This window comes from Nannospalax galili, unplaced genomic scaffold, assembly GCF_000622305.1.
Source record: "Nannospalax galili isolate Female #2095 unplaced genomic scaffold, S.galili_v1.0 scaffold247, whole genome shotgun sequence".
In the NCBI taxonomy this organism is placed as follows: domain Eukaryota; kingdom Metazoa; phylum Chordata; class Mammalia; order Rodentia; family Spalacidae; genus Nannospalax; species Nannospalax galili.
In genome coordinates this window covers 733,307-746,613 of record NW_008356952.1, presented here as the reverse complement: position 1 = coordinate 746,613, position 13,307 = coordinate 733,307, and the positions used below count along the sequence as shown (strand labels likewise).

At 37.1% G+C, this 13,307-nt stretch overlaps 1 protein-coding gene across 7 annotated transcripts in view; it reads right to left on the bottom strand.

The window, feature by feature from the left end:
• Cspp1 (centrosome and spindle pole associated protein 1) overlaps positions 1–13,307 on the bottom strand; it is a 137,805-nt gene that overhangs the window by 22,703 nt on the left and 101,795 nt on the right. For all 7 annotated transcript variants that reach the window (XR_003847255.1, XM_029557006.1, XM_029557007.1 and 4 more), the window contains 7 exons: positions 12,792–12,904; positions 8,752–8,901; positions 8,017–8,163; positions 7,356–7,460; positions 5,479–5,545; positions 4,795–4,912; positions 1,046–1,185 (listed from right to left, as the gene is read on the bottom strand). Coding sequence is in view for 6 of the 7 variants with exons in the window: in XM_029557006.1 (XP_029412866.1) it covers positions 1,046–1,185; positions 4,795–4,912; positions 5,479–5,545; positions 7,356–7,460; positions 8,017–8,163; positions 8,752–8,901; positions 12,792–12,904 (840 nt within the window). In the remaining variant the exon portion in view is untranslated. The remainder of the gene's footprint in view (positions 1–1,045; positions 1,186–4,794; positions 4,913–5,478; positions 5,546–7,355; positions 7,461–8,016; positions 8,164–8,751; positions 8,902–12,791; positions 12,905–13,307) is intronic.

The following is a 13,307-nucleotide window of genomic DNA, read 5'->3' as shown; positions in this document are numbered from 1 at the left end:
TTATAAACTTCCTCAAAAAGAAGATTAGAAAACAATCCAAATTGTTAATAATATTATGTATTATAGTGGTTGATGAGCATGATCTTACCTCCTTTCTACATCTAAAAATCTGGCAGTCAAAAATAGTAATACTTTTAGAAAATTTAAATTCTAGTTTACCTGGTATTATTGGATGATCACATATCAAACAATTTGCCCTCTTTGCTCCTAAACACTACTATCTAGAATGCTCCTTAAATGGTATCATCATATAACACATGCATTTTCATTCTTAACACATTTTGATTTCCCAGGATTCCTGCCCTGTGACAATTAGCCTTTCTCTCCCACTCCCCCTAAGAGCCTACACAGACCTTGTCAACTCTTGTCCCTCAAACCCCCTACTTATTTAAGCAATGCCACTCTCTTCCTCTATCATCCCTTCCTTCTGGTAACCTAAGCCTCTTCCTCGTGAGGTGACTCTGTACCACACTACCAAGTTCCTGCACTTCCTGGAGGCTCTGCTGGCTCCCAGGCATGCATTTCTAGAAGTAATCTTGGGCCCATTCCATAGTAATCTAGGGTCTTCTACTCAGTCTTAATTCTAAAGGATACTGTCTTCTGATCCCATCATTCCCTTAAAAAAAAAATCTAGCTGAGGGTACTGCTCATAGTCCATTCTTGATGCTCTCCTCCCTCAGCCTGCAGGACCTCACATCCTCTTAACATTTCCTCCAATCACTCCGATTCCTTCTCAGTCTTTCTCATCAGCTCAACGCCCATTCTCCAACCTCCATTAATTGCCAAGTTCCATTCTTCTCTAGTCTACACAATCTCACCCACTCTAAGGCTCTAACAGCTATCTGCCTAGCTGCTTAAAAAGGAAAAATTTTAGTCAAACTAAAGCTTCACCTACCAGACAGGTAAACTGAAAGGTCTAGAGGACATAGACATTTAATTCATGCACTATTAGTGAAATTTTACTTTGGGAAATGAACACCTTTAAAGAGCCTTTGGTATGGTAGAAGACTTTCCATTGTATCTTTAAAAGGCAGTTTATACTCACCTCTCTCTTTCAGCTCATTAAAATCATGAATATTCTGAAAAGTGGTAGCATCTAAGCCCTTAGGGGACTGTCTTCTGACAGGAGCTTGTACCCGATGTCTGGCCATATCAAATATATCCATAGGATTCCTTTCCCTTTTCCTATAAATGACAATATCATGGTAAATGTGCTTTATAGAAAGCAAACGAGTTCACTATTTAATTCACTATAAAAGCAACTTGACATCTTTCACAGAACTATATTACATAAATTGTAGCAGCTCTGCTATTTCAATCTCTTATTGCTAAAAACTAAGGAATTTATAGGGCATGGTGTCACTTGTCTGTACTCCCAGCACTTGAGAGACAGAGGAAGATCAGAAGTTCAAGGCCAGCCTCCGACACATACTTTGAGGTGGCCTACATGTAATCCTGTCTCAAAATAACAAATAACAAAAACAGTAACAGAAAAACCACATTTCATAAGGTCATTATAGTCTTTCAGAATGCTGAGAGACACAAAGCTCCTTGTTACTATAAAATGTTCATGTACTAGAAAGATCACAGTATTGGGAGACAGAAAAATAGATTCAAAGACCAAGTCTGGAACCTGGAGAAATAGCTGAATGGTTAAAAGCACTGGCTGCTCTTGCAGAGGACCCGGGTTCAGTTCCCAGAACCCACATGGTGACTCAGGGAGTCCGAGGCGCTCTTCTGTCCTCCACAGGCATTGCACAACACAGGTGCACTTACATAACTTGCAGGCAAAACACTCATAAAATAATTTTTTAATGTAAAAAAAACAAAGACCAGGTCTACTGCTTAGCAGCTTGACCTTAATGCATTATCTATTAAATGCAGATAATGTTTATCCATTTCAGTCATGTTGTAACAAGGGCATGTAACATGAAGAGCATATAACATGAATTAGGTAATCAGTAAAGGTTACCCTTCCTCTCAGCCTAAAGTAGAAATTACACAGACAACCATGGTATTAATGTTCTACTCAATACTAAAGGGATTATAAAGAGTCCCAATAGTGATTTTATTTAAAAAAAAAAAAAAATACCCAGGCCTGGAGAAATAGCTTGGTGGTTAAGATCAGAGGATCCAGATTCGATTCCCAAGTAGCTAACAACCATCTATAACTCCAGTTCCAGGGGGAATCCAATGTACTCTTCTGAACTCTGCAGGGATTGCATGACATGGGTGCACTTACATACTTGCAGGCAACACACACACATAAAATTAAAAAATAAAAATAAAATTTTTAAAAATTATAGTGAAATAAAAATTCCCAGAAAACAAGATATCTAAATTAGTTAAATGATATTCTATTCCTTTGGTACCTGGCTAATAACATGCTAGGGAGCTTAGGAAGGGAGTTTTCTCTAGGGCCTGACTGTTTTTTCATTTCCCCAAAGGAAAGGGATAGAAAATGGTAATGCTAGTTCTGAAAACAAAGACCAAATACCAATTGCTGTTTCCTTTAGCACTAATCAGCTCCTCTTCTTTTTGAAAATGAGATCTAAGGTATAGTCATAAAAGGTTTGGTTGGATTCCTTCTTTCATGTCTTTATAATGTATAATGTTCTCTAAGCAATTAGATAGGAATAGCTGGGGTTCCCACTCATGGAGTTTCCTTTCTGTCAGGGAATTTTCAGAAGGGCCAAGAAATGGCCCTGACAAGGCTAACACAGAACTCTAGCACTCAGCTAGATTGAAAACGATTCATTAAAATTCCTAGGAGTCTTTTACAATAGGGTTCTATCTACTTTCCCATAATACTAATAGGTAATTGAATTGAATTGATTTGTTTTAGTAGTAGATCTCATTTACATGTGGGCTGCATATTTTTTTCATGCCTAGCACATAGAAGCTTGATAATGTGATAAAATAATAAAGATACTCTTTTTATGAAGATACTTTATGAAATTAGAATAAGAACCAAACCTGATATGTCTCTAATCATGGTACATTTTTTTTTTTAATGTGTATGAGGGTATTGCCTGCGTGTATGTGAGTGCACCCGTGTCATGCAATGCTGCAGAGATCAGAAGAGGGCTTCAGATTCCCCTGGAACTGGAGTTAAGGACAGTTCATAGCCACCACGTAGGTGCTGGGAATCAAACCTGGATCCTCTGCAGAGCAGTCAGTGTATTCTTAACTGCTGAGCCATCTCTCCAGCCCCCACAGTACATATTCTATCAAAGTAATATATTTAACAGATTCTTGTTTAGTAACCCTAATGTATTTTTCCTAAGTTAGTATTCAGGGTTCACAAAGCACTAAATCCAAGCCTGTCTTTGCTCTTGGGAGGGAATATGCTAGATTTAGTGATTTAGGACTAAGCAATAGCTTTCCAGTGCAGCTGACCAATAAACAACATTTGAATCAGGTGATATTGTGCACCTTCATAGGATGTGATGGAGAATAGCCTCTGTGATGGTTTGAATGAGACTATCCCCATTGGTGCCAAAATATTTGGAGTATTTGGCCTTAGTTGGCGGTGCTGTTTGTGGAGGTTTAGGAGATACAGCCTTCCTGGAGGACAGACAATTGGGGGAAGGGGGCAGTTGAGAGTTCATAGCCTAGTCTCACTTGCAGCTACCTATTCTCTCTGCTTACTGTGCCTCCTTGAGGATGTGAGCTCTCAGCTATCTGCTCCAGCTGCCTCCTGCCATGACTCCCTGACCATAATGGACTTTTGTCCCTCTGGAACCATAAGTCAAATAAACTTTCTTCTGTAAGTTGCTTTGGTCATGGTGTTTTATCACAGCAACAGGAAAGTAACTAATATACACCCCCAGCTCTGCTTTCCAAAACCTCTTCATCCAGTCTAGTCATCAGAAGACTCATACACATCCAGACTGGGGAGTACTACAGAATTCCTAGCCAGCACCTGACAACTTCTGCAATGAAAAAATATACTGAAAAACTGTCCCAGACGAGAGGTGACTGGAAACAATGACAACTAAATGAAAACGTGGACATTCGTAAGGGACACTAGAAGTATGACCCTAGGCAAGATATCCAGAGAAGTGTGGACTTTTAATAACAATAATGTTGCAATGTCTTAGTTGTGACAAATATACTCTCATAATATTAAGGTGTCAACAATAGGGAAGATACCTAGAAACTCTCCATACAATGTTTCAACTTTTCTATAAGATTATCCCATAATAGAAAGTTTATTTAATAAAGAAAAAAATGGGTTGTAGTAGCCCACTACTGATTTTAAAGCTACTGAAAGACTATTACCTATAGTTTGAGAGCACTGCTTTAGATAATTGAATCCTTCTAGCAAAAATGATCAGCTTGTACCTGGTGTGGTAGCACATGCCTTTAATCCCAGCACTTGGGAGGCAGAGGCAGGCATACTTCTGTAAGTTGGTGGCCAGGCTGGTCTACATAGTGAGTTCCAGGCCACCTGGGACTACAGGGAGACCCTGTCTCAAAGAAAAGAAAAAAAAATTTCTATATGATCATATATTTTTATATGTTTTGCTAGGAAATGAATATCCCAAAAAAGAATACATTATTGAAAAAATATATAAAAACCCTAAAACATAATAGTGTGCAATCATTCCAATCTTGAAAGTTTCCATGACTGTATCATTATTTCCTACCTATCAAATTTCCTAAATTTCTACATCTGATTTTGTACAAGACTACTAAAAAGCTAAGGAGAATCTAAGATTAAGTAATCACATTCCAAAACTACGGAATTACTGGATTAGGTGCAAGAAAAGAAATGCAACTCAGACATGCCTTATGTGGCTTTCATCATCACTGTCCATGTGCAGCAGCCGTCCTTGCAATCGCCTCTCTTCACTCCGAAGTTGTTTCCTCATTTCTGATAATTCCATGATTACGTTTTTCTTCTCCTCTGCAAATTCCCATTCATAAGTAAAAAATAATTATAAAAACAAAAGATTTATTACTAAAATACATCCTAGCTTATCATAAAGGTGCTCAGAGAAACCTTTCTGAAAGATATTTTATGTGTTTAGTTTGTATCTTCATATATACAGATCATATTAATGGACATCATTAAGAGCCATAATCATGGTTTTGGAAATACAGGAATTCTTAAAGTATGAAGATATTCTTAGGGGTATAGAGTGCAATTGTAAAAGGGAAAGTTGTTGGGAGGTGTGGGGGACAACTCTGAAACCTGTTGATAAAAATGCCCGAAACTACACACATGTTTGCACAAACACACTCAAACATACAAGTAAACATGTAAACACTGGTAAAAGTTAATGGAGGTCTACAAAGTGTACCAAGGTCACTGTGATACTATACTACGTAGGATGCTACCACTATGGGAATCTAGAGAAATGGACATGGTACTTCTACTATTTTTGCAACTTTCTACAGCTCTCTTAAGTATTCTAAAATGGTTGCAAAGAAGCAAGAGCTTCTCAATTATAGGTGCATTATCAAACCTACCTTCCGCACGAAGCTGATTTTTCCTTGCAGGTACTGGAGGAGACTGTGCCTTGGACATGGCGCTTTCCTGTTTAACAACAACAATAGATCTCTATCCCTAAGTGTAAAAGGAAACCAAAGTCTACACTATCCTACTTATAAATCTTTCCTACATCCATTTCTCATCTTCCTTCTTAGTACGATGGAAGGAGCCTTGCCTCTAGCAAATGCTAACCCCCATATCTGTAGGTTGTACCTATCTCCTCCAATCATTCTCTTCTCTCTCTCTCTCAAGCTGATGCATAAAACTGTTCTTTAAAAACGAAATTTCTCACCTCCCCCTTCTTTACTCACTATCCATTTACTGCTCATTCTTGCCTTCCCTTCACAGTCAAGCTTCCTTAAAGAATAATAAATGCATTATTTCTGGGGTGTGCTTCCTTATTTCCATACACAGCTACTGTATGCTTCCACACCCCACCACTTCAGCAACACTGGCCTTAACCAAGTGATCCCTAAGTAACACATTCAATTGGCAATACAAGCCCAAATTTTACTTGGCCAGTAACAACTGATATGACTGCCACTTTCTGTCTGTAGCTCTCTCTACTTCTCAGTTAATTTCCTCAAATTCCATCTCCAATTCTCTCTACTTCCCCATCTACACATTTATGCTAGACAATTTAATAAGTACCAGTATGTTAATGGCTTCCCAAACTACAAATCCAGTCTAAAACTCTTCCTTGATCACAATTCAATTTCCAAATGCTACTCTTACCAGAAACCTGAATACTATCCTTGACTCCAGTCTACCACATACTTGTGTGCCTCAATATTTCATGAAGTTGTCAACCCTTCTCAGTTCTTTGTGTCACTGCCCTTGTTTTAAGTCCTCAAAGTCTTCTGCAAAAGCATCTTGTCTCTGTTTAGTCTTTACTGCCTAAAGGAGAACATTACACTAGCAAAAGTGCCTGTTTCATGGGGCTGGAGAGATAGCTCAGCAGTTTATAACACTGGCTCTTTTTGCAAAAAAACCTGTGTTTGAATCCCAGCACCCATATCACAGCTAACAACTGTAACTCCAGGGGATCCAACACCCTCTTCTGTCCTCCGTGGGCATTGTATGACAAAGGTGCACTTATGTACATGCAGGCAATACAAACATACACATAAAATAAAAATAACTAAAAAAAAATTTTTTAGGTGCCCATGTCATCCCATTTAAACATTACAAGGAATCCCTAGGCATTTTCAACAACAGAACAAATGAATCAGACTCTTAGTGGAATTCAGGAAAATAATTTTCCTCACACACTTCTCTGCCTATTCTGGTATTAACAGCCTCTTTGCAATCCACAAGCCCATGGAACAAAGTCAAAATCCATAGCACATCCTCCTATACCTTACATAGTCTACCACCTTGGCACAAAGGCATCACCAAGCCAGACGAACCATAGAAGATTCTCTACAAGGCTTGTCTTGCCCTCCATGTTTTGCACATACTGAAAGTCCATTCCCTCCTTGTCTTTATGGGAAATTACTACTGACTTTTCAAGCATCAACTTAAGAACCAACTTTTCTAAAAAACTTTCCTGGCTCTCTTTTGACTATAACTCAGTCTAAAATATAGAGGACTTTGTAAGTATAACTACAGCCAGTTAGAAGACAAATTTTCAAAGAAAGGGCTCTCTTAAAGAGTCTGGAGACAAATACCACTTACTATAACAGATTATGGTTTACCAAAAGAACTAAACTTTAGGGTACCAAATGCTATCAGTCGCAACTGCAGCAACAGGCAAACTAATGAAAACATTATCCCTCCTACTATAAGGAAATATCATTCACTACCTCAATCCCAAATAACTGAAGATTTAAACACTATATAAAAAAGTATCTACATGAATAAAGGAACTTATGATGGTGTCGACTGAAGGAGGTCTTTGGAGTTTATTTGCAATTTTGTTCTGAAGAGCAGGAACCACAGGAGAAGGCTGTCTCAAGAGCTGAAAATAAATGTAAAGACTTACAGATGTACAGACACATACATACATATATATGTACAAAATCATTTAATAAGTTTAGATTATTATTGCTTTTAATAAGATATTTTTTAGAAAAGAAAAATTCTATCAGTTATATAAGATCAAATTAACTTTCTGGAGAAGAAAGCTCTGTCTAATAACCGTGATTCATGATTCATGTACCCAAATCTGAACATCAATCCCCTGCCTCAGAGGTATGGACTTGAAAACCAGTCTGTGGTGAATCACCAGTTTATTTTTTTATTTCCAATATATTATATAAAACAGAGTAAGAATATATCACTAGATAAATGAAAAGGAGAATGACTGTTATATTCATTAGGCACAAAGTTCCAACAGAGAATTGCTAGCCCCACACAAGAGAAGTTCAGTACACAGTGTCCACACTCAATTGAAAAAGTGTGGAAAAAAGCAGGCATACAAAGACCATCTCCTTTTTCCCTTTTTCTAATTTTTCCACAATTATGATGTGCATGAACTGCAATATGAGTCTGACCCATTTTCATCTGAAGCTTACCTTTATTTCATCTCCAATCATATTTTCTCTTTCATAATAGTGCTGAAGTTGTAAACTATGCTTTTCTTCTTCTTCTTTCTTCTTTCTTTCTGCTTCTTTTCGTCTTTCTTCAGCTAATCGAATGAGTTCTTCATTTTTCAGCCTTTGCTTTAAAATAAAGGAAAAAATAAACTTCTTGCATATACTTGGAGTATATTTAAGATTTTGTTATTTGTCTAAGTGGCTGAAAAAATGGGTCAGTGGTTAAGAGCACTGACTGCTCTTGCAGAAAAACCCAGGTTTGAATCCCAGCACCTACATGGCAGCTAACAACCATCCATAACTGCAGCTCCAGGGGATCTGACGCCCTCTTCTGACCTCCACAGGTACTACACAATACTGGTGCACTTACACAAATTAAGGCATGACACACACACATAAAATTTTAAAAATTAATCAAAAAATTATTTGTCTAAAAAAAAAGAAGTAAAATTGAAGATATAACTGATACAGTGTTCTACAGAAAAACTTTTATAGCATCTTCAGCCTATATATAATTTTTAGTTAAAAAATCATTTCTCTTTCTTAAATTAGTAATTGATCCCAGTAAAATAATATACAGTGAAGATGACAATCTGGTGATCTCTACATGTACTTCAAGAGAACAGTACTCTCAACAAGTAATGAATGTCTTTTCAAGTCAAAACAAAGCTTTCACTTTCAGACCAAGTAGGAATATGGAGGAGGGAAGCATACCTCCTCCTCCTTTTCCCTCTTCCTCTCCTGTTCCTCTTCATACTCCTGCTGAATCCTTGCTCTCTGTTCTGCAAGTCGTTTTTCTTCCTTTTCTTCTGCAATTCTCAGTCTCTCTCGCTCTGCTTCCTCTCTTTGCCTCTTTTCCTCAATCTAAAAAACTAAGTTTAGTTATTATTTTGTAAACTATAGAAAAGTTAGAACCTTACTTTTCCCAGGATTCTCACAGATTCAACATTTATAACTTCTATTCACTAGTTCCTATATTTTTTGATGTCCTGTATTTCATTAGGAAGGGTACACGTTAAATGTAAAAATGTTAAAAGCTGAGCTAAATTCTCACTCCACCAAATACAGAATGTATGACCTTAAAAAACTGTCATAGCCTCAATTTTCACATCTAGTGAGTTATTAATATTCACAACTGGAAAGTGCTCAAAGAATTAAAATGAAACAATATGAAGAACATAGATGTTCTTCCTATATAGAAGGGGTTCAGTAAGTTCTTGTAGTGATATGATTCTAAGATGATTACTACTGTATCTCAGGAGCTTAAACTTGAGTAAAATGCCCATACAAGAATAACTTAGTATTTTTGCATTCAAAAACTTTTTAATGAAAGGGTTGATTCCTCAAAATGCTTTCTTCTTAACCTAACTACTGGCAAAGTAACAGGAAAGGAATTAAAACTTAGGGTATAAGCAGCTCATTAGTTGAATGTATGCTTCACAGGCACAATGTCCAGGCTCAATCTTTAGCATGTGTATACACACACATATACACACACACACACACACACACACACAAACACACAAAATCTTTAAAGGTGTAAGAGGTTAAGGAATATAAAGTTTACTCATTGAGTGTCACCTTGAGTATTTCTGAGTGCACAGGGGGAGAATATTCCACAGCAGAGTATAAGATCTAAAGGGAAGAAAGCTCTAAAAATTAGTGCATACCCTCTACAATACGGCAGGGAAGATAGAAGAGGGTAATTTTGTTTGTTTGTTTGAATTTTCTGGTGCTTTGAAAGAAAGTCTCACACTGAGGCTGGCCTCGAGCTCCCTATGTAACTCCAGGCTGGCCTGAAATTCATGGTGATCTTCCTCAGTCTCTCAAGTGCTATGATTACAGGAGTGAGCCACCAAGGCCAGCTGGTACTGAATACTTATGACTGTGGTTTAAGGTTATCAATAGATTTGTAAACCCTGGACACAGATTATAGTTATTCATATTGTTTATATTTTTCATCTCTGGATTTCCTCCAGCTTTAAGGTTGCATGGTTTCAATGCAACTCGATCTTCCTATATGACCGATGATCTACATATGTTTATTCTGACACTTCTCATGACACTTATATAGCACAGCCTAATATTCAGTATCAAGCAGTGTATAGGCATCGCAGCACGTATTCAAGTACAACATATCTAGAAAAAACATTTAGGATCCAACAAAATCCTATATTCAACACTCAGATCCTCCTTCCTCTTCCATGAAAACAAAAATCACTAAAGGACCACTGTTCATCAAAATCAAATACTGCCAATATGTAAACCACTAATGGATCACATGTCTAATAAATCCACAGTCTGATGCCAACAGGCATTTTAAGCAGTAATTCAGCAACTTCGATCACCTAGCTCAATTTTCAATCTATATACCACAAAAATACCTCAAGAAACCTGCAAGTTTTTAATTAAATTTTCAATTGAATTCATGTACTAAAATTTTTTATTTGTTTTTAAGGCCATAGTTAAAAACACATATCACTCCACTGAGTAGGTGGTGCAAGACTTTAATTTCACCACTCAGGAGGCAGAGGCAGGTGGACCTCTGTGAGATCAAGGCCAGCCTGGTCTATATAGCAAATTCTAGGCCAACTGGGGCTACAAGGATACCTTGTATCAAAAATAAATGGATAAGTAATCACTTACAAATGTTAGTTACCCAATTTTGACAGCATCAGAACTTCTGATGCATTAACTTGAACTAACTGTATTACTTATTTGTGCAGACCTTAGGCTAAAGTTTCTTTTCCCACTTTTATGCACAAATTTTAAGTTTTAAAATATTTGTTTTAATGCTTAAATTTTGGACACTTCTAGTCTAACGGTATATTGTTAATAGCAATAATAAATACCATTTAGCTACTTCACATTTTCTCAGAATTTTGTGTTTTGTTTGAAGATAAAAAGATTTTATGACTCATGAAAGAAAAATTTGAAGATCACCATTTGAGAGCAATCCATTCACGAGTACACTAAGGATTTACAGTGTAGGAGGGCTGAAGGATGAAACTACTAGTCAAAGCTTCTTCCTCTGTTACTAGTAGTCTTTCCAGAGACAAAGACTTCCTAGTGTCCCTAATGTGTAAGTGTGCCATCTACAGACATGACACTTGAAGTCATGAGACTTGGCCTCAAGCATAGGTTTCACAATTCAGCAACTCTTCTACTAGGAGCAAGCCAGTTAGGCTGTGCTTTAGTTGCCTTTTAAAAATACAGATAATAGCCGGGCGTGGTGGTGCATGCCTGTAGTCCCAGCACTTGTGAAGCAGAGGCAGGCGGATTTCTGTGAGTTCAAGGCCAGCCTGGTCTACACAGTGAGTTCTAGGACAGCTGAGGCTACAGGGAGACCCTGTCTCAAAAAGACCAAAAAAAAAAAAAATTACAAATAATACTTTCCTTACCTTACACAGTTTTGCAGTTTAATAAGCTACTATAAGTAAAAGTATTTTGTGAATAATAAAGAGGTAAACAACTATAAGATTTGATGGACTAAGGGGCTAAATTATATCTTATACATCATAGTGAGACTTACTAACTTTAACAACTTATATTCTGAGTTTCTGTTCAAGAGGAAAATAAATATGCCCATGCATTCAATGCTACTTTTGTGTGTCTGATACTGAGCTTTTATTGGTTAATGACTGATTTTATACTTTAGGACATAGTACTCGACTTACAGTGGTTCTATGAATACTTACTAAACCAAGGCCTCAGAGCTATCCTGAGAAATGAATGCCACGGTTATCCAATAGAACACCTGTGTGCAATTAACCTGCTTGCAAGATGCCACCAATAAATTTTGGTGTAAGGAGTGTTTGAACTCCTGCCCTTAATAGCTGTTTCTGTAAACATACCTGCAGAAGGAATTTCTCCTCCGTGGTCTTGAGATATATAAGCATCTGTGCTAGTAGTCACATATGCTGTAGTTTGAATCTACCAATGTTGTAGCACTTAAGATATGATGGGAGGCGGGGCGTGGTGATGCACCCCTTTAGTCCCAGCACTTGGTAGGTAGAGGCAGGTGGATCTCTGAGAATTTAAGGCCAGCCTGGTCTACATAGCGAGTTTCAGACCAGCAGAGGCTACAGAGAGATTCTGTCTCAAAAAGACCAAAATATATATGAGTGGAGAGACCTATAAAAACTGGGGATTTCTGTAACTTCAGTCACAGAACTTTCGAGTGTTAGCTCCTCTGGTCCACAAGCATAAATAAAGTGGATTTTCCCAATTTTGTTTTGTTTCCTGTCAGACAGGGTCTTAATATGCAGCATGGCTGGCCTGAAATCTCATTCCTCCTGCCTCAGTATCCTGAGTACTGAAATTAACAGGTGCATACTACTACATTTGGCTGAAATGCAACTTCTATTTATTTACAATCTGCACTAATGAGTCAAGAATATCACATCATTAGAGAAAGAAATATTGATTTTCTATTCTACTCCCACAAACTTATAGAAAGGTTCATTATACACTCCAGGTGATCAATAAGTGGAGCTGAGAAACCTCAGCACTCACTGATGAACAACTAATGGTTTAATAAAGTTCAGAAATGTCTATGATAGCTAATATTTCATTTCTTTTTTACAGGCATGACTGAAAATATCATTTTAGTATTACCTTTATCTGATACAAAGTAGACATCTTGAATAACTGCATGACATTTTAGAATTTAGTATGCAGTAGATAAAATATCTGCCAGTTTAGTTTATTATTATTTTTATGAGTTTGAAACTATAACCAAATGAGCATTTCACCTGAAAACGAAGAAAATTCTTGTATAATTCTTGCTGTTTAATCTGAAGTTCAGTGGGAGGCTCACTGAATATATTTCCCCGAGCAAAAGGAGAGCTCTGTGTTTGCATATGACCTTGAAAAAAACAATTTGCAAAAATATATTATTAGGAAATGAAAACATTTCTAAGAGACCCACATCTTGAAAAAAAAAAGTTAAATATTGAAATCCTGAGGTTAAAATCAGAGATGGAAGGCTGCGGATAAGAATCTGAAGATCATATGCAAGGTAGCAAGAGAAAGAAAAATAGTGAGACTAAAACTAATAGTTGAAAATCATAGCTCTACTAGCAGAAAGACACTAGGGAATGTACAAGGAAACATACAAGCTAACAGTCTAAATAACTCTCACAATAGCAAAGGCTGTAAAGTAGAAGTCATGAAAAGAAATTCCTATTGAAATTCTTACATATATGAATATCCTTAACAACAGTTCTCAGGGAATGGAGAAGTAGCCCAATGACAGAGTACTCGCTTAG